Source organism: Manacus vitellinus, unplaced genomic scaffold, assembly GCF_001715985.3.
Source record: "Manacus vitellinus isolate BGI_N305 unplaced genomic scaffold, ASM171598v3 scaffold_21_pilon, whole genome shotgun sequence".
Taxonomy (NCBI): domain Eukaryota; kingdom Metazoa; phylum Chordata; class Aves; order Passeriformes; family Pipridae; genus Manacus; species Manacus vitellinus.
Window position 1 is genome coordinate 5,760,098 of NW_021939546.1, and position 27,421 is coordinate 5,787,518.

Genomic DNA, 27,421 nt, shown 5'->3' on the forward strand with positions numbered 1-27,421 from the left:
GATAGATGTGAAGGTCCCTTTCAACCCAAACCATTCTAGGATTCTGTAGTTCTATGAAACGTGGATGTTGCGTTATTATCAGGAGGCTTAGAGATACAGAACATTTATTTTTGAAGGAAATTTAAACCACACTAACCAGTTTTTTATAGCACCTTGCTTCTGAGGTACAAACAGTCAAGTAATAACAGGAAACATCAGACCTCTGTGGAACTCAAGACATTCTTTGGTACGACTTACACGTCAGATGCTCCTCACAAAAACACATGGTTAGGAATAGTGAATCTATCCTTTGCACAGGGACAGCAGATCCCTGCTCCAGTACAGAATCCCATCGTGCTGGGGAAGACTGATGTAATTTTGGTGACAGAAGCATCAACATTAACGGAACCACCAGAGTTCCAGTCTGTCACTGCAGCTCACACACAGCAGTTGCTGCACAAGGTGCAGGTGGCAAAGACAGGAAACAGCCCAATCTCCTTCCTCCCAACCAGGGAGTGTTACTTCAGGCAGGTTGATAAATTTATTTCCCTGATGATCTACCAAATTCTAACCACCCATGTCTGGCCATCTGACAAGGAGAAACTCTGCTCTTGAACGCAGATTACAAAACCAAGATATGGGGCAATATCTACTACAGAGATCCCTCGCAAATTTTTGGTTGTGGTAAAGTCACCTCCAGAGCCTGTTACTTAATTTTTAAAATTTTTTTTTAAGTGCAAAAATCTATACAGCTAGCAGTCAAAAGTGACTGAGAAAAATTCCTGACAGAGGTTACAGCAATAAGCTATTTTCCTTATGCACAGAGTCCTCCTGGAGACATCAGCTATCAGAATATCTCCCTCCTGGGGACATCATCAGAATAAAGTGATTTCCACAGGCAGAACAAAGCTGCAGCCCATTTCAGTATCATTTGTGACAACTGTGGGTAAAGATTATGGAATCGTTTGGGTTGGAAAGAACCTTAGAGTTCATCTCATTCGACCCCCTGCCATGGGCAGGAACACCTTCCACTAGACCAGGCTGCTCCAAGCCCCATCTAACCTGGCCTTGGACACTTCCAGGGATGGGGCACCCACAGCTTCTCTGGGCAACCTGTGCCAGGGCCTCACCAATCTCTGATTAAAGAATTTCTTCCTAACTTCTAATCTAAACCTGCCCAGATTTGGAGGAGGAAGAAAGATTATAAAGCTGAAACCTATTTAAAGCCAGACTGCGTTGAGCCTGCAAAAGTCTTCATTTAAATACTGTATTATTTGAAAGAATTTGTATTTTGGTATAAAATTTAAATTTGTAAATATGAAATTATAAGATAAAGAAAAAGCTTCTAACAAACCTAAATCCATCTTGCTTTTTTCTTCTGACTGAGTAGTTTCAATATCAAATATGTCCTTTTGGTAGCCACTGTGTGCTGTGGTTCCAGGAAAGAGTGACCTTATAGTAGCATTTTCTTCACACTTCACAGAGGAGAAAAAAAGTAATTAAAGTTAGAAAGCAACGATATTAACTTACACAGAGGTATTTGACAGGAACATTAATTTTTACAGCAAACATACACATTTTCTCAGCTACATTCATATTTATTCAGATAACTATGAAATGCTAACTGCTAATTTAAATACTAACTGCTCATTTATGCACTATATTAAGAAGAGGCATGAAAAATGTTACATGCAATTGCAATATAAAGCAACCGTATCTTTCTACTCAATGTAATTCAGACAAAAAGTTCTTTACTCTTGCTCATTTGTTGTTTATAAGTAAAAAATATATAAATTTAATATTGTGCACTCTGGTATAAAACTTTCAGTAGAAGTTGCATTTTAGCCTGTTTATGTACACAGTGCATAATGGGACATGCCAAACAAAACCTGAAATTCTCTGTGGTTGTAATGTTAAATCCTTTTCCACTTCAGTTTTTTCATATAGAAGCACACACCTCAGAAGCTGGTGCATGGGAGGCTGATATTATCACTTTTTTCTTTGGTAAGGGAATGAACAAAGAATCAGAAGGAAAAAATAACTCTCAGAATTCTTGAGAAGGACATATAAATGGGAGTTCTGCAATTTACCTGAAGCTCTGTCTTCTCCTACTCCTTTATCCACCAATATCCTTGTTACAATTGCTTCCACCATATCATTTTTTGCTCAACTGCACTATCATCTGGCTCAAGAAACTGATTTGCATTAAAAATTTCACTTCCTTTCAATGAAGCCTCTGGACTATTAAAATCCTGAAGTGACATTCTGCTGTTACTGACATGCACCCAATAAGTAACCAAAAGAACCTTCCAAAACATACAAAAGGTTTCTGTTAGAGGTACCCAAGTAATTAAATTAAATAGAGTTTAGGTCTGGAGTTTGCCCTGAGGTCTGGGTTCCATGGTGAGGGTACAGCACTGAGACCAGCACAGCATTCCTTACCGTTTGATCTTTACTGAATGGATATTCCAGGGACTGTTCTGGACTTAAATTAATACTGGATCTCAAGTCTTTTATTTCAGTACTCTCCAGTTGCTTTGCCCACCGTTCTGTATCAAGGTTCCTGTCTGAAGTTGCCTTTTGTCCACAGGATGCTTTATATTTCAGGAAGTCTGAGTCTTCTTCATACTCTTCATCCACCAGCATTTCCCGTTCTTCATCCATGTCTTCTGTTCTGGGTTTCAGGAATTCACACATCTCCCAGGACTCCCTCTCATCCTCATCATCATTTTGAGAAAGCTGAAATGACCTTCCCAAGTCCAAATGTGGTTCATCAACAAGTTCTTCTTTAAAAGGTGTTTCATCTCTGAAACCCTGCACAGAACATTACAGGAATATAGACAGATTTTTACCATTATGTTTCCTCTTAACTCTTTCAAAACTATGGTTTTTAATGCATATTAAAAGTACATCCTGATTTTTAAAGTGAAAATCTTCTACCTTTCACAAATTCTAAAAGAAAACAGACTCTCTGACTTATGATTTTAATGCCAAAAGTAGACAGTGCAATGATTTTTTTTTAATATAACAAAATTAAAGTTGCACAGCTTAGATATGGCTGCAGCCATTTAAAAAAACCAATCTGGACTGAAGTTAGGCAAAAATTATTAATTAACACTACAAAACCTACAGGAAAAAGTATATATAAATCTGGTTGAAGTATCTCCATGCTTCAGACCTACCTGTTTTATGTACATTTCTTACAATATCATCAGCTAAATAAAAAACAGCTGAAGAGTTTGCTCATGCAACAATACCAGCAATTAAAAAAAAAACCAAAACAACAAACCCACAAACCAAAAGCCATAGTCCTTTGTCCTACCTTGGGTATTCCACACAATATTTAACCTAGGTCAGAGGGGAAATAGATGACCCACGGATATAAAATGATCAGTATCTAATGCCCTTCCTGTTTTAAAGAGAACAGCGCTCACTTTTCTACTCAATTCAAATCACAGAGGAAAAAAACCAAAAAACAAACAACAAAACCAAGAGAAAAAAAGTACAAAAATCCACTCTGAAAGATCTCACTCAGCAGCTCCTTTTCTGGGATTTGTCATGTGCCTCCCCAATTTCCAGTAATCCCTGTTTCTCCCAAATGGAATGGAGTGCTGTTCATTGGCTCACAGTGAGTCTGCACAGGCATCAGAGACTTTATACCTTGCACTGGAACCAGAATTTTGCTACACACAGAAAGGTTTTACCTTCCTTTGTCAGGCCACCAAGTCTGTGTGGCCTGAAGAACCTCAAAACCTATCTTCAAGGCCCCGAACCCTCAAACTCCGAAAACAATCTACAGATTCAGGGTTCCTCACTCAAAATGTTTTTCTTTCTGCTTCCTGCCCCTTTCCAGACTCCCCAAGCTACTGCACCATTTCTGACCTTTAATATCAGAACCCTGTGTTGTTACATTTGTACAAATACAGAAGAAAAACCCTCAGACGCTGCCAAGATGTTTGTATAATTCAAGTGAGAGGCAGGAGAGAAAACAAGAGAGAGGCAAAAGCATGAGGAAACAATGCAGTCAATACCAGCTGGCACAAAAGCAGAACACCAGCCATCTAGAAATTAGCACATTTTTCATAAGCATTAAATGTTCCTTTAATCTATTTGACCTGTGTACCTCGATCTCACAAAACACCCAGTCTGAAGAGATCCAAATTCTCTACATCTTTATTCCATTTAGTTTCACTTCGCTCCTGCAGCATCATTCTCCCAACACTTCCACCAACTCCATCGTTACATAAAACAGTTGCCTGAGCTCAGAACCACACACAATTTGTGTTACTGATCCAGCAGTTTGCTCTGTATCATCCTCGACTGCTGCACTGCAGCAGCAGACGCTCCCAATGGCACAGGGAATGCTGCAAATATGACATGAAGTCTACTGTGGTAGCAAATAAAATATCCAAGTTCTTTTTTTTTTTGTTGTTGAAATTCAGCTTTGTCAGCACATCAGAGTGGGAGCCATCATGACACACCACTCTTGGCTCTTATATGAGCAGATAAGATAATAAATGGATGGAAATTTTAGCTATTACCAATGCTCTTATACATGAGGTGAAACAAAATGCAACCAAACACCTCTGAGGTCCAGTTTCTATATTCAGTAGGACTTTAAGATAAAATACTTTCTTTAAAAGTAATAACATTAGTTTTATTTAGGAAGCAGAGAAACAATCTGAGCTAGCAGAAGACTAATTCTGTGTCAGGAACCCTTCCTATGCACCCGTAAAACAACAAACTCCACTTTACACCATGAAAATCAGTAAATATCATTTATCATTATCCAGATTAATTTCTTCATATATACCTACATCTGCCCCATAATACTACTCCTTTTGGTGGTTCTAATCTGTTTGCATCTAGAGATATGTAAATATGCTTAGCTACAAGAAAATCTAGAATTTATTTTTCTTCCTGTGTTTCAGTTCTGGAGGATTCTGGCATTGTCTTTTCTGGTCTAAAAAGAATGCATTTACCAGTGTGAATTCTGCAAAGCACTCGAGAACAGATGAAAATTAAAAGATATCCACATCTCTCTAACTCTGCACTGGTGAGTACTGCAATATTATTGCCTATTACCTCAGTATTTGAGTTTCTCACTATCTTTAGTGCCACATCCCTCCTCACAATAAACAGAATTATTTCTCAGAAAATAAGAAAGAGGAGAATTGAGGAAGAGAGCAAAGAAATCACTCCAAAGAACATCAGAAGGCTATAAAGAAGAACATATTTCAAGCGTGACTTATACACTAAACTACTTTTTTGTTTTGCTTCATTATAATCAAAAGCATTCTGCTTCCATACCTGACCTTTTTTGCAAAGCTGAACTCACTACTTTTGAGTAATATTAACACAGCATTCCTATTTCATATCCAAGGTAACCCAAGGTATTTTAATGACATAATAAATTTGATAAAGCAGTCTGGGAACTGCATTGCTAAGTGTTCTCTGTTCACAACACATTTTGCACAGTTTGCTGTTAAGAGGCTTTTTCAGAGGGAATCCAGCCTGAAGTCTACCCAATACGCCGGTCTTATCTCCAAAAAATTTTTTTACTTTAAAATATTATTTCCTGTCTGTGTAAACTTAAGTTGAACGAAAAAAATAACCAAATACCTGTGGTGCTTCAAGTATTATTGAGAAATTAATGTTATCTATTGGTTCTGGAGACCCAGGGCTGGTTTTAATGCTGCTGGTATCCACATTGTGCATGTTCTCCTCCTCTCTGCTTTCTCCCTAAAGAAGGTAATCCAAATGATGAGTCAGGAAAACAACAAAAAAATTCCCACATTTTTCAATAAATTAAAAAGTAGAGGGAGAATCAACCCTACAGAATTATAAATGTGGAAAGTCATAAATGGAGAAGATGAAGACAACAGTTTCTGTTTTTTGAAGATACTGGCTCAGATACACAAAAAAATAATTCAGATACACTAAAAAATAGAGATGTTTCGGAAAGAAAGACAAATACGAGGATACGAACAATGAAATATCACATTTTAGAAAAGAAAAGAATGTATTTAACAGCCTTCCTACATTCCTATTTCACCACTCCTCTACCACTTTGAATTACAAGCACTTTCTATTAGCTGGGGCTTTAATTAATTTTGCCTGGGTGCCCTTGATGAACAATAGTGCAGCGTTCTCCAGTAAACTACTGTCTGTTCCAAAGCCCTGATTCCAGAAAAAGGAAATTCTGCTTGAATTTACAGTCTTGACTTCAAACAGATTAAGTTTCTTTGATGTCAGTGGAGCTCAAGTAAGCACTTAGCAGTGTCTTAGAGTGAAATGGACTTCAGCACATATTTAACTGATTTGCTGAATTGCCTGAACCACGTTACACCTACGCACAGTGCACATGGGTTTGCCCAGACACGTCTCCTGATTCCACGTGGATGTTCTTTAAGGAGGAACTTGAGGATGCTGGTTTTCCAGTCAGACCTTTTGGACACTGAGATGCCCATTTGCCAGGATTTCTGGACATGTCGAGGCATATGCACAGCAACTTAGTTGCTTTCCAGACGCACGCATATTTCCATTCTAAATTCTCCCCCCAAATACAACAGCCCAGTCATAGGACCAAAGGAAAAAAAAGATAAAATCAGTCCTTACCACCAAAGGCTTGCAGATTCCAAGAGAAACTGTACCTGGGGGCACAGATTTCAACACTTCCACTGCCTCTGCCAAAGTGGCGCTGTCCAAATGTTTCTTATTGACGAAGACCAAGCGGTCCCCCGGTAACAGCTCCCCACCACGCTCAGCTACTCCACCTGCCACCAAGGAGCTGATCACAATGGCTGTTCTTGTTGGATCCAAGGGATCCTGTGGGGAGGAAAAAAAAAAAATTGAAAAAAACCCAAGTGAAAGCCTTGAAGGATGATGTTTATTTGGAGTATGTAAAGAGCACTCAAGCACGTTCATCATTTAATGCTACAGAACGGAAGCCTGCTGAGACATTCAAAAAGGACTGTCTGCTAATACTGCCAAGGCTTACAGTTCACAAAAAGAAAGATATTCCATCACTTGCCTAATCCATTAAGAAATTTTCAGATCTGAAAGGTGACCGATACCCTGCCTGCCTTCTCCTTACACACACAGGCACAGCCAGGCCAACCTGCAAATAGAACAACAACACTGGCACCCTTCCACAAGCCTCCATCCAGCCTGGGACGAGCTAATGTCACAGAAAATAACCATTCTGCATGTCACCTGAGAGCTCCAGAGCAGCAAAACTGACGGTAAAAGGAACCATTGCAAGATTAGAAATTTAATTAAAAATATTAAGTTAAAATTAACCCCCAAAACATTCAAGAAATAGCGTTTTACATTTGCTCTGTTACTGCAGTGTTTCTGCTTTGTCAACTGCACATGACAACTTATAAAAGACATTTTCTCCACCCTTGAAGCTTCCTTAAGGTACAGGAGACAAAAACAGAAGAGTAACTAAGATTATTACTGAAGACAAGGAATACTGTAGTGGTGGATATAGAGAATGTGAAGCAGAAAATATTATACACATTGATAAGGCTTGTAAACTGATGCAAAGATATTAACTTCACTTATTTTTTCCCCAGAATTAGCCTCTGCTTTGTGTCCTGTACCACTTCTATCATGCATGCAACCATTTAACAAACGATCCTCAATCCAATTAAATTACTATAAATTATTATACAGTGGCAGAAAGAGACACAAAACAAATTTATGGGTTTTTTAAATTTTTTTTGTTTGTTTTGTTAAAATTACAATTAGCTTTTCTCCCCCTTGGTAAGGGCTCACAGAGTTCAGAAATGCTCCTTGCATGCACTGGGTCTCCAAGTGCATAATCATGGATTGTTTTTCCCTCAGGACTTGCATCTTACTCAGGGCATGGGAGGGATAAAAAAAAGGGCAAAATTCAAATCACAAAGACCACCATGAATTCAGCACCTCAGTGTTAATTTGAAAACAGGAATGCTTTTTAAACCCTTTATTTTTATATGACTATACACTGCTTTCCAAGGGCACATGTTTTTTAAGGTATGTGCAAACATATGAGGCAATGACTGTAATATCTGTAAAAGGCTGAAATTAGAGACCTGAAATTAGAGTTTAGCAGGAAAAGCCATGATGAAGCTGGATTCAAGTAAACCCATATCAGCAATAATTCTCTCCTGTTCTACTGCTTAATCCTGCTATTTTATAATCTTCCCAAACCCTGGGTATCCGCACTGCACAGAAGAAGCTTCTTCATGAGTATCATGTCTTGATAATCAAGCCCAGAAGCTTCTCTGTGTTCTGCCTCCTGAATCTGTGCCAAGGAGCTCCGTTTGTCTGACTGTCTGTGCCCAAACCTGCCACACACAGTGCCCAGGGGAAGGATTCCATGTGTTTCCAACAGCAAGACAGCCACACACTGCATCCAGCTTGGAAATTTTTAGAAGCAAAACAAAACGCAGGAAGTTCAGAAGGAGAATCCATACAAATTCCAAAATATTTATAAAAAAAGAGGGTTTGCTTTAAGTGTTGAATTTTGACAATTAAAATTACCGCTTTAAATTAAAGCCCTTTGCTCAGAGTAGGCTTTGCCTCTGTGCCCAAACAGTTCAATAGCCATAGAACAAACACAGACTTTTGAGGTGTTTTTACTCTTCGGGTTTGCTTCAATGCAAATTAAAAATAACCTTTTGGATGTTCTTGCAAACCCAGGATTGTGTCAACACAGCCATTTTACAGCAAGCAAGGCACTGTTCACATTAGGAAAGCTCTACTGTAGAACTAAACCAGCAAGTTTTCCTATCATGGGCTCATCTTGCCGTGGCAAGGAAGGTTTATGCTGGTTCCCTAAATGGGTGAAAGCTCTCTCAGCAAAACTACACCTTTGCTGACACAACAGCTTTTATAATATGACTACTGCTGGCTTAGCTATATTGATAAAAAATGAACAAAACAAACCCAGCACTCACCCTTACCCATGCAGATAAGCCAACAAAAATTCTGTGAGTGAATGACTGGTCCAGTAATTATGGTACGGTTGAGACTTGGGGACCAGGTTCAAACCCTGCTCTGTTTGATCCAAAGTTGCTCTTTTTTCGGATTCTGAATCCAAACCATTTAGGTAGGACATGGGAATCTCACCATTAGCTTTTTATGTACAGATAGTCAAGGTCAGTGGCCTAACTACTGCATTTCTAATGAGAAGCAGTCCTGTTTCAACTTATCACTGAAATAAAAACATTTTTGCTCAGTAAATCATCATGTTTTGTTAAGAGATAATTTAGCTGAAAAAAGTGTTCCAACTAGCTTTCCTCAGGATAAAAATGAAGAGAACTCCTGGAAAGAAACAGCTCTTATGAAGCGAAGTTTTGAGGACAATGTGGTTATTTTTGCTGCTTCACAACACGCATTGGAATTGCTTCACGAAGAGCAGCAGCAGAAATCTCAGAAAAGGGGCCCATATTAAAAACTGTTGTTCAGGCAAACAGAAAACAGGGGTTACAATTCCACTGTTGATTTCAAGCAGAGGGAGCTGTTGCACAGGGAGAGAAGAGCAGGATAAACTGCACAGTGAGAGCTAAGGCAGGAACACCAGCAGTGCTGTAAAACCTGAGTTGATCCCAGTAACTGAATCATGATGCCATTGCCATAAGGAATGCAACAAAAGCTGCACAAGAAGACACAGACCTACCGAATTTCAAGTACAATCATGTAAACATATTAATATTCTATTGCAACTGTGGATTGCACGGTCCTTTCCTTATCAAAACCAAAGGAACACTGGGGTTTTTTTTTATATCTTGCCTTATGATTTACACTCGAGTCCAAGACCACCCTAAAGAACACCACCTGCTAAAACAAGACAGCAAACATCAAATTCACATTCACATTTTCTAAATGGGGAGTGCAACTGGACTGTGTGGGTTGCTGTCTTGTTTTTGAAAGAAAGCAGGGCTAGCAGCAGGATAAAAAACAGATTCTGTACTAACTGCAAAAGGTACAGCTTGTATATAGTTAGGATAGTTAAAAGGCAAGTTCACTCCCACACTGGGCTTTCTGGGTTGTCTCCACGTTAATAGACCAGCTAAAACCATTCCAAGTTACTAAACAGCACTAGTTGTGACTGTACACCCACCCTGAGGCTCTAGATTCATTTTACTTGCCTAACATTAAGCCAGACAGTAAGTGATTTTTAGCTACTAGCAGTCAGGACCAGAATTCAGTCTGTGCTTCAAAGTGAAAGGCTCATTTACTTGGATGGAGTTCACAGGCTGGGGAGAAACTCTCTCGCTCCAAACCCAGCGTTGAGATGTTGCTGCAATGGTACTCAGGATACAGAAGGGACTCAAGTTCAGTAATTCAAGAAATTATTACGTGACTTTGCATCAGAGCAGAGGGAGAGTGCACTAGACAGCCCCATGCAACTTGGTCGTCTTGAAATGAATATGAATAGTAGAATCATTAAGAGTCAAAAAGACCTCCAAGATCATCATAAACCAGGCTTGGTACCATTAAAAAGGAACTTTTACCTTTACTGCAGGATTTCTTTACACAAACGAATCATTTATGAACAATGAAGAAAGGAACTGGACTGCAAAGTAAAGCTATGAGGAGACAACCCCCCTTAACTCTCAAGCACTGACACCAACCTTTTTTTAAAAGAAAGAGTTACATGTAGAAAAGTTTGCCACTTGTATAAACGCTGAAAGCTGCCCCCCTGCCATGCAGCTTCAGCAGCCCAGGACATTGGCCTTCAGGTAACCCTTTAAAGAACTTGTACTTTGTGGTTGGTGTCTATCCCTTTGTGCCCGAGCCAGCCACAGAGTAATATGAACTTGTTTAAAATAGTCACAATTTATTCATACTTAGCACACCATATATTTAACTATGTTGAACCACAGGTTTTCCCTTCCCCCCCATGCTCCTCATCAAAATCCACAAATGTTTCCTGGAGTCCAGGTGTCAAATTTTTCTTATTATTTTCAGAGCCTCATTTGTTCTGGATTCATTTAGCAGCGGAGAGTCAATCAGGGGCCACTGCAGTTGCTGCCTCTGGGATCCCTGGATTTGGAGCAGTATGAGGTCTCTTAAAAACCTGAGCTCTGCTAAAATGTTAAGAGTCCCAGGAGCAGCAAGTTAAGAGAGTCCTACGTGCAATGCTGGAACTGTAACTTTATTGTGGCTTCAAGTGATTCGACTGCCATGGGCACCAGGCTCAGCTGTCAGAGGGCCTTAGGAAGCAAATCTGGAGACAGAACCAACACAGCTTACCTCTGTCCATCACACCGGAAAACTGAAATGATAAACCAGGCTGACTCTTTCTTGTCCTTTCCGAACTGTGAGGTGTGCAGCAGCCAAGAGAGGGCACTCCAGGCCAGCCCAGTTCCCACCACCACAGGCACTCCATGCTCCAACAAGTCCATCCCCATCTGTCCAGCCCCCAGCCCCAGCAGACCCTCACTAGGCTGAGGATGAGGAGCAACCCGGCCCAGGCAACAACTCCATTGGATGGAAGCAGCTACCAGGTTTTCTGGGGTTTTGTTTGTGTTTTCCTGTTTGAAAGGTTCATATGAAAATGTAAGACAAAGCTGTGGGTGACTGACATTCCCTGTGCAAAGTCACTCTCACTTAGTTACAGGCTATATTAGTTTTGGCATCGCTTAAGATCTAAATCGAGCTCGCCTGACTTCCTAGAATATTTCAGCTTTCTTCAAGCAACAAACTGCCTGCTGCCACAAAAACACACATGCAAAACAGCATGGTGAAGGATCCCAAAAGAAACAGTTTGAAACTTTTTTTTCCTGTACCATTTTCTGATTTATCTGAACATTTTTACAAGTGCAAATTTGTATACTGCAGGTTTTTGTGAGAGAGCCAAAACAAGCGTGTTCAAGCTCAGAGGTCAGAGCAACCCGGTTTCATTGCATTTTGCATGGGACCACTTCCAGGTCTAACATACATATCCATATTTAAAACTCTTCAGTGAATAAGATACCAGACTGGAAGACTCTGAGACACAACACTGTTGATGCTGTACAAGGAAAATACACTTGTCAACAATGAAAAGAACCAAAAGTATTTTATGTTTATGTTACTATTATGTAGGACAAAGGTAGAACTGCACATGAGTAATGTACCTGTATGCTCAGTGTTGTGAAATGACTCAAAATACTCATCCACGCTCTCATTTTATGAAGTGCCAATTGTTCCCTTTGCAGAGTCACCCTCCACAGCAACACCAATAATGCCAATGGAATGCAAGAGTCAAGACTGATAAGCACCCTGCAGCCTCTTCAAAGCACTAAGTACCTCCCAACAGACAAGGAAGAGGGGGAGAGCCAGCTGTGAGTGAGGTCTGATTCCTGCCTTAAGGTGGCCTCAATTTAGGATTGAGACTCAAGGTCCAAATCTTCTGTTCATTCACTCCAGCACGTTTACAGCAGTTGGCCATAGGAACTGCCAAAGGTACTCTAAAGCCTGGAAAAACATCCCTGAGAAAGTGCTCAACTAGTTTTTCGGGTTTTTTCACTGCATCAGAGTGAAATTTGAAGCGTTTTAGACCTCTTTCTGCCTCTTCCATCCGTATTAGACTGCAGTTACAGTTAGCAGGACTACTTAGGAAGAAGATTACACAACGCACAGCCTCTGGCTGTACCAAAGAAATAAACTACAGGCTGATGTGCTGAAGCAACACAAACTTAAATACAGAGCAGTATTCAAGGAGGAATGCTGAACTTTGTTGTGATGTAAGGCAAAGCACTGGAAATAAAACATAACTATTTATTGATCTGCAGTGAGGGAATAAAGCAATGAATTTCAGAAGCTCTAGCGTGCAGCCGGCATTAATCAAAACTTCTGTTGTGGGAAATGTCAGCAAAGAAACAGGAATTCACAGGGAAAGATAAAAAAAAACACAGAAACAAAACACACACGAGCCCCACCCAAAGGAGGAGAGAGAACAGCAAAATAAGAGGAGGAGGTGGCACGATGGGTTTCCCACACTAGGCTTTCATCATCCAGGATCTGAAATCATATCAGCCTTCTCCAGCAAGAAGGAACACGGTGGCCAGCGATGACTCAAACCTGCGTGGGTCTGGCAGAGCTGGGAAGCACAGCACAGTGCCTGCTCTTCTCCTGCACAACAGGGACACGCAGCAGAGAGCTGGGACCAAAGTGCCCCCAGGGAATGATCAAAAGGAAAAGGTCTTACACAGTACAGCTATTCCAAACAAAAAGATCAAAGATAGGCACTGACTATGAGAGTTCTGAAAGTGTCACTGTGCAGTGGACTCAGGTGCATGTCTGAGGTGCATATCTTTTAATTTATCAAACTTCTCAATCAATCTAAGGTTTTATCCATCTTTCATGTTTGCTCTCAACAGAGCTAAAGTCACAGGGATTACATTCATTAGACTCTCTTAATATCTCAGACTTTCAGACTTTCCAGCTCCAGTAAAAACATACTGAGTGCTGACTACAGGGAAAAGCCAAAGAGATAAGAAAAAAATCCCTGAACTCATAAGGAAGTGGAGGAAAGCCACTGTGTGATGAGATAAAGAAGGGATAGAGATGTGTGGGAATGAAGAAAAAAATGCCAATGAGCCAAGGGAAAAAGTGTAAATGGTATCACCTACACAGCCTGCAGTCAGTGGATCTTAACGCAGGTTGTGGGTTTGACAGCTTTTGGATTCAAAGAATTCCTGAATTAAAAATCCACCCAGAGAGCCCAGCAGCACTTCCACCAGTGAAGTGTGCTGGCCTCGATAATTTGAACAGCCTGTGGAAGCATAGGATGTGTTTTCACACAAACCACAGCTCTCCTCTACATGGAGGCCTTGCTTCACAAACAGCAAACACAGGAATTATGGAAGACTGGCTACAGAAAAAGCTGCAAAAGAAAAGTGGGAACATAGGACAGACTATTTTTCCAACAAGGATCTGCAAACAGTGACTTGGCCCAAAGAATCGTAGAATGCTTTGGGTCGGAAGGGACCTTAAAGCTCATCCAGTTCCAACATCCCTGCCATGGGCAGGGACATTTTCCTCTCCAGGTTGCTCAGAACTCCATCCAACTTGGCCTGGAACACTTCCAGAGATAGGGAACAGTATGGATGGTGGGGCAGATTGAAGGATAGGCAAAAAGGTTGCAGAGAATTTTAAGGCTACTGTGAGACAGAGTGAAAACAGACAGAAAAACTCCAAGTGCAACAGAACTACTAGGATTTGGGGAGCAGCATCCTCCAGAAGGGTGAAGTATTAAGAAAACAAAATACCTTATAACTTCCATGAGTTTTCAGGATACTTCCTCCTTATCCATCAGCACTAATATGCACCTCAAATCTCATTGTTTCAGAACAGATTTGGAGCTGCCTGGGCTCAGCTTTTACATGCCCATTGCTCCATCATCTCCACATGCCCAAGGACAGACCTTAGCACAGCTAAGCTTAGCTTAGCACAGTTTCCTCTAGTCTCATCTACATTATCTTACTCTTGCTGAGACTTACCAAGTGGTTCACAGAAAATCTAGCTACAGTTTTGTCCCTTTAAATTCTCGCCTCCTCTCGCAGGCAGAAGACATCTATGGAATAATAATGAATTTCTTTGGTTTGGGGTTTTTTGTTTTTATTAAAAGCTATTCTTTCTAGCAGGAAATGAAAAAGAACAACCAGACTGGAGAATCTGGGAGACTAGGGAAAACATTTCTAAAGGTTAATAATAATAATACTGCTCAGCATTTATATCAAGGATATGCGACAAAGCAAAGAAAAACAGATGTTCTCAGTAATGCTCCAGTTTCTCTGCAAACTCAGGTACTGTCCAGAGCACCGGCTGCTGCAGCTCACAAAGGACAGGAGGGACGCTCCTAGAATTTGCTCTACAAGACAGCAAAAGGAGAGCTAAGGAGAATCTAAGAATCTAAGACAGCAAAAGGAGAGCTAAGGGAAATGCAGTGACATAGGATGAAGATAATCCTGAGGTACTTAATGCCTTCTTTACCTCAGGCTTTAATAGTAAAGCACGTTATTCTCCATGTACCCAACCCCCTTAGAAGGAAGGGATGGGTAGCAGAAGGAGGTGCCATAATCCAAGGGAAAAATGGTCAGTGACCTGCTACATCCCTTAGACACAACTCCCTGGGGCTGGATGGGATCCACGCAAGGGTACTGAGGGAGTTGATGGAAGAGCTCACTGAGCCACTTTCCATCACTTACCAGCCTGGCTAACTGGGGAGGTCCCAATTAACAAAGTTGGCAAATGTGATGCCCACCTACAAAAAGAGCTGGAAGGAGGATCCAGGGAATTACAGGCTTGTCAGCTTGACCTTGGTGCCAGGAAGGTCTTGGAGCAGATCACCCTGAATGCCATCACACAGTACGTACAGGACAACCTGGGGATCAGGCCAAGCCAGCATAGGTTTGGGAAAGGCAGGTCCTTCTCAACCAACCTCATCTTGTGCTACCCTGGTTTTGCCTGGGATTACCCATGGTTGAGACAAGAACAGTTTCACAGTTGAATAAAGATAATAACAATACTAATACTAATAAATATAAAGGGGCCTAACAAAAAGAGAGAGAGGAATAAAACCTGAGAAAAACAAATAATGCACAGTCAAACTGCTCACCACCCACTGGCCCATGCCCAGCCAGTCCCTGAGCAGCAACTTGCCCCTCCTGGCCATTTATATACTGAGTACGACATTTTCTGGTATGGAATATCCCTTTGGCTAGTTTGGATCAACTGTCTTGGCTTCTTGTGCACCTCCTCACTGGCAGAGCATGGGAAACTGAGAAGTCCTTGAGTTAGACTAGTCGCTACTTAGCAACAACTCAAACACTGCTGTGTTATCAACATTATTCTCATGCTGAATCCAAAACATAGCCCTGCACCAGCTACTAGAAGGAAAATTAACCTTATCCCAGCCAAAACCAGGACATGTGCTTAGTGGGTGAGTCTGTGGTTGTTGTCTACAGAGCCTTTAGTAAAGCCTTTGACACTGATTCCCACAGCATTCTCCTGGAGAAACTGGCTGTGCACAGCTTGGATGGCCAAGAAGGCAAATGGCACCTGGCTTGTGTCAGCAGTAGTGTGACCAGCAGGACCAGGGTAGTGATCATCCCCCTGTGCTGGGCACTGCTGAGGTCACACCTCAAACCCTGGGGCAGTTCTGGGCCTCTCACAAGAAAGACAGAGGGGCTGGAGTGTGTCCAGAGAAGAAAACAGAGCTGGGAAAGGGTCTGGAGCACAAGGAGAGGCTGAGGGAGTTGGGGAGATCAGCCTGGAGAAAAGGAGGCTCGGGAGGACCTTCTCACTCTCTACAACTACCCTGACTGGGAGAACGGTTGGACTCAATGGTCTTGGAGGGCTTTTCCAACCTAAATGATTCTGTGATTCTATGAGATTCCTTCCTAACTTCTCAGAGTCAGACTGATGACTTTCACAAGTCGAGTGTAGGGAATACCCAAGCCCTAATGACTTCCTGCCTCCAAGTTCTCCAGTTCCTCTGTACCTTAGCAAGCTATTTCTGCGTATCTGTCTGTATCTCACATCAGAGATACACAGTCTCTTTGATTTCTTATTAAAGTGGTCTCTGGTCTCCCAATGTGTTTGTACTGCTGCACTGAGGTTTTGGAAACCACTAATCATGAACACCCTAGAAACTTTACCAGGAATGTGCTCAATTGCATTCACAGGCTCTTCAGTCCTGAAAAGTAGTATTTAAGCTGAACTCCAAGAGAATTTTTCAAAAAGCTACATTGAATTCAATTCATGACACACTATTAAGAATTATTTTACACATGAAGCAGCTTAATATGATTTAAAGGATGTAGAACTTTCCCATAGGGGGAGAGAAGCAAATCCTCCGTGAGATGAGTACCAACACAGTTGGTACTGAGGCTTACAGAACTTTGATGTTAATGAATGTGGATGGGTTGTAGAGATGGGAGAAAAGCTGCCTTTATCAGTTGTCCCAGTACCAAGCTGATAGCCATTGTAAAACTGCTTTTTAATACAGCTGTGCAGCTTTTGCCAGTAAGCCACAGGTTTCCATCACATGATCAGGTGAAAATGTGCTTAACAAAGACGTGAATATGCTCCTTTGTTCATAACAAACTTATCACAAGACAGACAAAGCTCAAATTATCACAAGAGGGCAAACGTTTAGCCAGCAACGTGTCAAAGCATTCCAGCCTGCCTCTCACTGCTGAACAGACCAAGAAAGGAAAAAAAAAAATATAATCTAGTTGAATACCACCTTCTACAAATAAGTCAGTTTGCTTTTTTGTAACTCTACATCTGGAGCCTGTTTGTTTGGGGCATAAAGAAAAGAGGAAAGATATTTGGAGACACTTAAATTGCTTCACTTCCTGCCGTGAATGACTACACAGTGATTTTGTTAGAAAAGAGAAAACAATTCTTTCCCATGCTCCCTGGGAGAAGGACAAAACATAACCTGCTGAATGTGCAGCAAAAAAGACTTTCGTTCAACAGTAAGAAAAAACTGCTACTGATAATAAAGTGAAGCCCAGGGATAAGGCAGCTGTGGAGTTTCTGTTGCTAGATTAGAGTAACACCCCTGGAGCACTGACCCAGGCAGACCAAAGCAAGCACACTTCATACTGCTTCTTCCGGTCTGGGTAACATGAAGCTCATTGAGTGCTGAAATGCCTCTTCCTGCTTCCATGGACCACTTGGAACAGATGAGTCCATGAGCTCCTACAGCCCAACAGGTCTATAGGGCAGCTGGGTACAGTGCAAAAGCACCTGGGCACTGGGGACTCACCCTTCAGCACAGACAGGAAGAAACAGCATCTCACAGTCATTCCTAAGAGCTGTGTAAAATGTCAAACCCCCTTGTTCCACAACCCTCGCCCTCTCCAGTTTCACAGTGAAACAGCTGCTTTAATAAGACTCTGACTTCAAAGCACAGTAAATTAAGCTCCACATAGAGTCCATTCAGCTTTTTGTTTAATTTGATAAAAGCTCATCAGACCATTTAAGTTACCTTCTGGTCAATACTGCCTCAAGAAATCTGCAATTCAGCTACCTGTGGTTTTTCCAATATTCTTGTAAACCATTACTGACAGAACCTATTGGCCTGCAATGCATGTTCTTTAGTAAACACTGTTTCAGGGCTCAAAGTACATTCTATACCACTGTGATTTCTTTTTCTCTAGAAATCTTCATCTGGTGGGATTTTTCTTTCCTCTTGCTCTAATGCCCTGGGATCACCATTACATTGACAGCATTTCTCCTCTATTTTAACCCGATGACATATCTTTTAATTTCTTTCTAAGAAAAAGGGATTGGTCTCAATAACAATAAGGTCTTGACTTGCTGGTTAGGATGTTGGACTGGGCTTGAAGCAACCTAGTCTGATGGAAGGTGACCCTGCCCATGGTAGGGGGTTGGAACTGGATAAGCATTGAAGTCCCTTCCAACCCACACCATTCTCTGATTCCATGGTTCTATGACTAATTCTAGGCTAGACAGAACTACTGTTGAGCTGGATACTTTCAGGTCTATTGACAACAAACAATAAATACACTGACCACAGCCTGTTGCATCCCAGATGATCCCAAACACTGGGTCCCTCATTCACCATCAAAACTTGCCGCTAACTGTGCCAGCAACACTACATAAAAGTTAGTTAAGAGGTGAAAGGGAGAGCAACTTCTCCAAGTGAAATTGCAAGGAAATTAAGGGAGGTAGAGTATATTACTTCATGGAGAAGTTGGCCAGAAGACTGAACAGCACACCTTTTTATGGCCAAAAGCCCTCTGCAGGCATCTCATCTAAGCATCACTGAGAAAAAGCAATGCCTGGCCTAAGAGATTTGACAAGATCCCAAGACAGTGATGACAATAGAAAAATACACAGAAGATTTCATTTTAAGACCTCTTCCGTGTTTCTTATTTAAATAATCCCTCACATCGGAAGAAAAAGAAACCCAGTGAAACACATCGTTTCAAGAATACAGAGGACCAGCCTCCTCATCCACCTCCCTCTCACCAAGTATTGACCTTGCTGCCAGGAAAGCAGCTTTCAAAGATCTTAGATTTCCAACCACATAATTCCAAATTAGGACATTCAGAGGGGGGAAAAAAGGTTTCGTTTTTATACAGTGACCACAGGAAGATGAAGAATATCCTATATAAATGCAGTCCTGATATAGCAAAGGGGATAACTCTATTTTCCACTGGTACCCCAAAGTTTTAGAAATGTGTGCACAAACCTTATTAACAAAAAAAAGAAGGTGGCTGTTTGAAGCCTTTAAATCCCTAAAGACAGACAAAAGAAAACAGAGGACAAAGTAGAAATACTATTGATTATGCATAATTGGTATAATTAATTTGTAATTAGTTCATTAAAATATATAGGCATTGGAATTATGCTTGTACATTTCTGGGAATATCCTGCAAGTCACTTGGGATATGCTTATCATTTACTTGATAGATGAAACATTATTAGAAAGACAGCCCATTAAAAATTAATATGCCAGAGTAATAATTTTCTCGATCTCAGCATTCAGTTTTCTACACACTCAGATTCCTGTTCTACTTCACAAAGAGTTTTTATTAATTCTGTTTCCCAGAGCGTGACTTGGGAAGCACAGCATTTAGGACAACTGAGGCACAACATCCTTTATGCTGAGCATGCAGCCAGTTTTGAGAAACAAAATGACAAATAGTATAAATTCTATGCCACAAGAGCTCTCAGCACCACATCTAATTCTATAATCAAAACTAAGATGGAAAGGTGAAAAGCCTTGTGCTTCAAAACAAGTACCAAACATGAAGAAACTTCCAGAGCACTGGAACCAGCCTGGTCTCTAATTGCCACAGTGGCATTTCAAAGGGGGCAATAATAGTGCATCACCATTTCTTAACTCTCATGTCACTCCACTATTTCTACTGCTCTTTCTGAAGTCCTTCCAATACATCTGAAGTGCCATTTCAACTAACAGCTACAGAAATAATTTGATGTTAAAAACGCAGGATACAGTCACTTCACCTCCCAGTTGGGTATGTAACATCAAATTTTCCTTAAATTTCTGTAATGGATGGGGAGTCAGTCCTTGTGTGTGTAACTACCAGGAACAGGAACAGGCCTTCTGCTCAAAATCTCCTCTTAAAAAGTATTTTCCTCCCCTCAGTTAACACTAATGGGAGCCTAGAAAGGCTGGTCTCACTGATGATGAAGCCAGGCCATGAGAAGACCCATCTTCTCTTTAAAAAAATCTAAAAAAATTTATAAATCATATTACTCATAAGGAGCAAAATCAACAGTGGATATATAGTGTAAGTATATGCAAGTATCATTTCCCATTGTAAGGTTTGAATTTTCTCCAGTAAAACAAAGAGTATGTGCCTAAAACAACACCTTTCTTTTTTTAAAGAAGGATCTCTGGGTCATTCAAGCCACTGTTAAATACTGCAGTAATTCTGTGCTTCTCAGCAAATCTGCTTTAAGAATTCCAAACACTCTCCCAGGAACCATGTACAATTTTTATTCCTTGCCTCCAATCTAGCACGGACAATTATTTATTTTCTTTGCCTTGCACTCAAGGATGTGATGGATGTTATTTACATCAAAACACACGCACAGTCACAGATATCTCTCTATAAAAATTAATCTGCAGATGATGAAAAGTGTAAAAGATCTAAAAGGCAAATCCCAAACAAAAGAGCATACTTTATACATAAATATCTTGAAATTATAAAGATCTGAGATTAAGTGGTTTACCACTCATTTAGAATTGATTAGAATGTATTTAAATTTAGCTGAAAGTACCACAACATTGCCCATGTATTTGCATCTGCAAATAAGTAAATAAAAAGCCTGCTATTAAAGCCTTCATTAATTCTGATTATATGAGAACTTAAAAGCAAATCTGTGTATTACTGCTCTGTAAAGACTCCCAGCAACTCTACAGTAAAGCTGGCACTGCAACACAACATGTGTCAGCGAAAATGACTAACAGGATCTATTTTCAGTAATCTTAAATCACACTGGTAAAATATAGAATTAATGGTTTTGCATAATACTTCAAATATTTTTTCTTCTAATTCATTCCCAATTCATGCCTTATTGTATCAAAAAGTGAATTTTATATCACTTGACATTTATGCACAACAGTTGAACACATTTCATTAAACTACAATGTTTAGGCAGCACTCAGATGTGATGTGTATATTATTATAAAGACTGATCCAGCTATTTTATTTCCTTATAAATATGATGACTAGAAGTTTAAAAAAATATATCACATTGACTAGAAACACTAAGAACATTTCATTCTGACTACAGATTTTGAGAGTTTCTATAAATTTAATTGAAGCCAACATTTTTGAAAGAAGGATTCATTAATTTTAGTAGAATTTTCCCCCAATTAAAGACCTGTCTGTTGATTTCTAAGGAGTTTAACAATTAAGGATAAAATCAACCCCAACTAATAAATAAAATAAATGTATTAAAGCAATTTTGTGTCTGCAGAAACTTGAGTTTGCAACACTGATTCATGTGTCAGCCCTGATATTCCCTTTGGACTGTGAAGGACAGTCCTGGTAAAGCTCCTTCTGCAAACTCTACTTTTTCAGGGCTTGACTCAAAACCTGAGTGAATATTTCTGACTTGAGCGGTACCGAAGTTCCCAGACCAGCAAGGGTCTATATTCCATTTATACATGAAAGGAGATTTGGAGTATTGAGGGGAGAAAGAGCAAAAGACCCTTTACATTTGGTACATATGAAATGATGCTCCAAAATCCCAGAACGTGCACTTGCCACTCTCATAGTTGAAAAGCCATTCCAAGTAAAACAAAATGCAACAAGAACCAACCTCCTCCAACATTTAGAAATTAAACTCAGAGTTATAAGGTGGAGTTTGATTAAAGATTTTGCACTCAATCACATCCAATAATCAGACTGATTTAGAACACTCTATAGAGTTGGCCTCAAAATAAACTACTTTTCCCTATAGTTTCTAGGCCCAAGTGCCAAGTCGATTACCTGGGAATCAACATTACAAAACATTTTAAGGCACCACGCAAGACAAAGGATCAAAGCAATTTTTAGTATTTAGTTATACAGAAAAGTATACCTGATAGTCTAAAATGCTGAATCCTAAACCATTTTTGTCTTTCTCCAGTTCAATAACCTTCACATCAGGAGACCATAATGCTAATTCTCCTTCTTCCTCCTCAGGGTTAGAGTCTTCCTCAGGTTTCACCTGAAAATTAAAAGCTCTACTTAAAATACTACTCTTTCAGTTCTTTAAAAACATTATTCCTTCTATATTTTGATTATTAATGGAGCATACATGCCCTAAAACATGACCTTTTATGGAATTAAAACGTCATTAAACATTATGAATATAGTTTGCTCCAGCTTGCTGCCTTGAGTACTCCCCTGGAACCACATTTTGAGCATCAGGGCCCAACCTGGCACACAAACATGCATTTATTAGTCTAATTAATTAATTGTTATAATATTACTAACCTGTTACATGTTGATGAACTTCAGCTGTCCCATTAGATGCATAAAGGAAAAATAAATAGCATAAAAGATTTAACCACAGACAGCTAATAGAAAGACCAGACTACCAGAAAAGATGAGAAGCCAAGCCGTAAATACTTTTGCAAATAGGAACAACCACAAGTGTCAAGTTTTAGTTTGAGACTTTAAAGCTTCCACAATGGAAAGAAACATTAGGTTTCATTTTTTTTCCAGTTCTATAAAAACCTACTCAGAACACGAAAGCAATCAGCTAATGGTGGCAAGGATGTGATTTAGTATAATTCAGAGCTCTCACTCACCTATTAAGTGTAGGAATGATGAATGGGATGTACAGAGTCAGCAATGCAGCTCCATGATTTACCTACCTTGTCTTTATAGAACAATGAAGTTTCTCATGACCAACCTTTATAAAGTCAGGAATATATGCACTTTTTAAAAAAGTTACTGTCCTTTTTCACAACAGAATGACAGAAGAAGTCTACCTTTTGTTCTGGAAGGGAAACTCCCACGGTGGGTTCATCTACAAGTGACTCACTGCCATCATCAAAGAGTCGCCGACAGCAAACCAGTGTAAATGGGGGGGGCACTTCCTTGAGGAAAGTGACTGCCTCCCGCCGGGATTTTCCATACAGCTGGACTCCATTTACCTATACAGAAGAGAAACACCAAAAGAATTAAAGGATATCAACCAGATTCTTTTATTTAGGGTTTCCCCACCCCCACATATTTCTTTCCCCACCTGAGCGTGAAAGTCTAATTTTACCTGGGGATTCTGGCACAGCTTGCAAAGTTTTATTAACTTATGAAGAATATCTAGATTATTATAAGACTTAAACTTCATCTGCAAGATCTTGTAACTTCTGACTGCTGCATCATGTCTCTTCAGCTTCCTCAAACCTCTTTTCTGTGCAGGGCCAGGAGTTGGACTCGATGATCACGATGGGTCCTTTCCAACTCAGCATACTCTCTGATTCTATTTTTCCTAGCCTAAATCTTTCCTGGAATTCTTCTTTCTTTCTCACCTGTTTCTTTGTTGGGGAATTTTTTTTAGCATTAGGCTTATTGTGTTTGAATTTAAAAAGAAAAGAATTTAACTTTTCCACAATATTTTAAGAAAACACAGGTTCTGAGCTCTAATCAAAAAACTCAAGTCAGAACTAGCACAACTAGTTTAACAGTTGGACTCGATGACCTCAGAGGCGTTCCAACCCCAATGACTCTATGATTCTAACTTTGCCAGTTTAAAATGTAACAAAGTGGTTGAAACTAAAACAGATCCTACAGAAAACATCCAGGGATGTTTATATAGAAAAAAAGAAACCAACTGCAGTAAGTAATTAATCAGAAAATTGTGACAAGGTTCAAAGCTTACCATCTGATAAGCTTGAGATCCTGAGTGACAACAGAAAACCATAAGGCCATTGTTAATGGATGTTTTAAACCACAGACTTTGAAACAGAAAAAAAAGAGATAGACAGATCAGACAGATAGATAGATAGATAGACAGATAATGCTGCTTTAAAAATGGGATACTGCAATTGTACTTTTTTGCCCAGAAAAGCTGTGGCTGCCCCATCCCTGGAAGTGTTCAAGTCCAAGTTGGACAGGGCTTGGAGCAACCTGGTCTAGTGAAAGGTGTCCTTGCCCATGGCAGGGGGTCTAACTAGGTGATTTTTAAGGTCCCCTTCAACCCAAACCATTCTGTGATTCTACTTCCTCAGGAAAATAACATGCAATATCCTGAGGGTACATCTATTTGGACCACAGGGGTATCCCTAAACACAAGAAAAGCAGAATGTCAGGAGGTGTCAGTGATGTAAACATCAACTATCTTGACCAGCACTGCAGCCCCAAAGGAGCAGGAATTTCATCTAATTAGTGCTATGGACTCAATCCCAATATCTCTTGTGTTTCAGGGATTTCTTTCAGGTTGCCTCAAGTCTGCTCTCATGACCAAATGTCCAAAGTTGCTGGAGTGCAACCACTGGTTTAGGTGGAAATCCAGCACACATCATCCAAGTCGCTCCACAAAAGGAACCAAAGCACAGTAAATGGGGATAACTGAAGATACTCTTCAATACTTCCCTCCACACCCAAACTGCAGATGAACTCACATTTGATCCTAGAAAACAGAGCATGAAAACATGCAATATACATGTGCACACCTCTGTACAAAGAGGTAGAGTCTTTCCACGTACTTCTCAGATCTTGCTGTTTAGAATTCAATCTTATGCAAGGCTACACAGAAAGCTCACTTCAGCCAACATTTTCCTCCTGATCATTTCTATTTTTTCCTCCCCCACTTTATGCTTTTTGCAGTGTAAATTTAGTTTATACTGCTGGGAAACACAAAGTTCTTCTCACACTATAGCCCAGGCAAGGAGAAAAATTGAGAGTGGTGTAACTGGCCTCCGCCATGGTAAGATGAACTGCTCTAGGTTTTTTCAGTAAGAATTACAGCAAGTGCTGAGCTATCAGACTAATCCATTAGTTAATTATTTAAGAAGAAGGATCTACGCATAAGGATTTTTTAATGCATTGAGAGTGGCAGTGTGTGGTGGAAAGTTACCAGCACTTCTCAGCATCCTGTGATTGATGGGGAAGAGCTACCCTGCACTCCCCAGCAGACATGGGGACTCCCATTTCTTCTTTGGCAGCTGCCAGAAATCAGCTTCTAAGCAGGCAAGGTGCCCTACACCCATTCACTCACCACCCCGCTCCAGTGATTTGTGCCATCAAATAGGAGTGAAATTTTACAACAAAACCAGAAGGACACAAAGCCCTTTACTCCTAAAACAGAACACGGTGAAATTACCTAAAATTAAGGTCAGGGGAGGAATATCATGCATCCTATCATAATTCAAACACATCATTAAAAATAATCAACATTCAACTCTACTATATATTAAAAAAAATTCCTTGCTGATCACATTTTAATCCCAACCCTATCAGGCCCAGGTAGGGTTAATTGTTTGGGGAATGGGGCTGTCACTTTTTCCACTGCACACTCCTGCTTAAGGGGATTTCTAACTTGGCTGCAAAAACATACTCTGGGCTAAACCTGGCACATAAAGCTTTGGCCTCAGAGCACATTTTTATTTTGTTGGGGTTTTTTTTCCAGTTACAGTGTAGAAAATAATTTATGCTCACTAGGTCTGGACATACCTGTGAACTTAAATGTAAGTAATACATAAATAAACAGTAATACATAAAACTGTTAAATATATGCAATAAAAGTTTCCTAAGTTACTCTACAGCACTGCATTATTGCTTTTTGTATATAGTTTTTTGTTTAATGGCCAAGGAATTTAAATGACACTTCCAGCATTCCATTAATCCTTTCCTTCAGGAATCAAGATTTCCTCCATTACACCATAAGAAAATGTTTTAGGTCTTAGTGATATCAGTATGAATTTTTGATGTTAAAAGGTGAATAAGTAAAAGCAAAATAGCTGTACACCTAACAAATCAATCTTTATGAAGGCCTAATTCTGTTCCCATTAAATGTTCTTTGCATCCACTAAAAAAGGTTCAAATATTCCACAAAGAGCAGGTATTCAATAGGGCATCTTTTCACTTGCAGGCTGAGATACTGATAGATACATGTACACACACACACATACACACACAAAATAGGTATTATTTTAATATTTTCAAATAATTATTTTACCTGAGCAAATAGGTCTAGTGTGATTCTCATAAGTTCAAAACTGCCCAAATACCTCTCTATACATATTTAAACAAACTGATGTACTTGCTCATACACACAAATGTGTTTCAACACTCAGCAAGCAAGCTATAATGTGTAACTGGAACCACTACTCCTAAGACTGTTGTAAATTTTTTAGGAGTGAAAAATATTCAGAAATATTATCCACCACAAAAGCTAACACCAGATTGTGCAAAAGACTGAGCTACAGGACTACAAATAATTCAACACAAATATTATCTGTGCCCTTATAACTCTTCATACTTGTGTTAAAACATTTCAGAAAAAAACCCCACATGAAGTCACTAAGAGGTCACAAAAATCTGATATTTTGTCCAGAAAGGAGGAAGGAAACAGGAAAGAAAATGAATGTGAATTCCAAAGCACTACCCTGCTTCCACAACTAACTCTGGAATACTCCTATTGCACACACAGAGCCAAATCAGAATTTAATACAAGCATTTTGAAGAAGGTCAAGCAAATAGGAAATACATCAGGTTCTATTTTGGGGCGGGTTCTGTTTTGTTTTTTACCTCCAGAAGTTCATCCTCCAGTTGCAGAAGACCAAGTGCTGCAGGTGAACCATCTGAAGTAATGGATGATATATAATGATGTCCATCAAACGTGTCAAGCTCAACACCTAATCTCCAAGTGTGGATGGGTAATAGCTGCCAAAAGAGAAGTATATATATAAAGTACAAATCTTGTCTACCACAATTTAAACACATTTAGGATTCAGGAACTCACCAAACTGAACTAAACACAGAGTAAGATGATTAAGTCTTCATGGTGACACTGCTGGCACTACTGCTCAAGCATCTATAATTTCACTTTTACAAACTGTTTGCACAAATGAAAAAAACCAGTCTGCTCTTTGGGGGGCAAAGGCAATTAGAACTGTATTGGGGGGTGGTGGAGTTGTATTAAAAGGTTCATTTGCCCATGTTAAGAAAAGGTATTGGATCAGTCCAGAAGATAAGCAGAATATTGGTAGCCTTTTTTTGGGAAAGATAGAGTCATAAACCCACCAAATTCCTGAAACGATCTGGAACTGTGTCATGTCCTTCTAGAATTACTCTGCCAACATATATCATGAAGGAAACCACCGTGTAAGTCATACCTTTGAGTACTTCTGGAGCTCTGAATCATCTGTAATGGGCATATCCACATTCACAACCTAAAAATTGGACATCAGAACATTTTTCAATAGCAGGATAATAAAGACTTTACCGGAACC

General features: G+C 39.9%; 1 protein-coding gene across 5 annotated transcripts in view; it reads right to left on the reverse strand.

The window, feature by feature from the left end:
* The window catches only part of PATJ (PATJ crumbs cell polarity complex component), a 137,550-nt gene that overhangs the window by 86,739 nt on the left and 23,390 nt on the right, over positions 1-27,421 (reverse strand). For all 5 annotated transcript variants that reach the window (XM_018072283.1, XM_018072285.1, XM_018072284.1 and 2 more), the window contains 8 exons: positions 27,305-27,361; positions 26,718-26,852; positions 22,958-23,122; positions 22,060-22,188; positions 6,598-6,807; positions 5,602-5,721; positions 2,422-2,793; positions 1,334-1,454 (listed from right to left, as the gene is read on the reverse strand). In XM_018072283.1, coding sequence (XP_017927772.1) covers positions 1,334-1,454; positions 2,422-2,793; positions 5,602-5,721; positions 6,598-6,807; positions 22,060-22,188; positions 22,958-23,122; positions 26,718-26,852; positions 27,305-27,361 — 1,309 coding nt within the window. The remainder of the gene's footprint in view (positions 1-1,333; positions 1,455-2,421; positions 2,794-5,601; positions 5,722-6,597; positions 6,808-22,059; positions 22,189-22,957; positions 23,123-26,717; positions 26,853-27,304; positions 27,362-27,421) is intronic.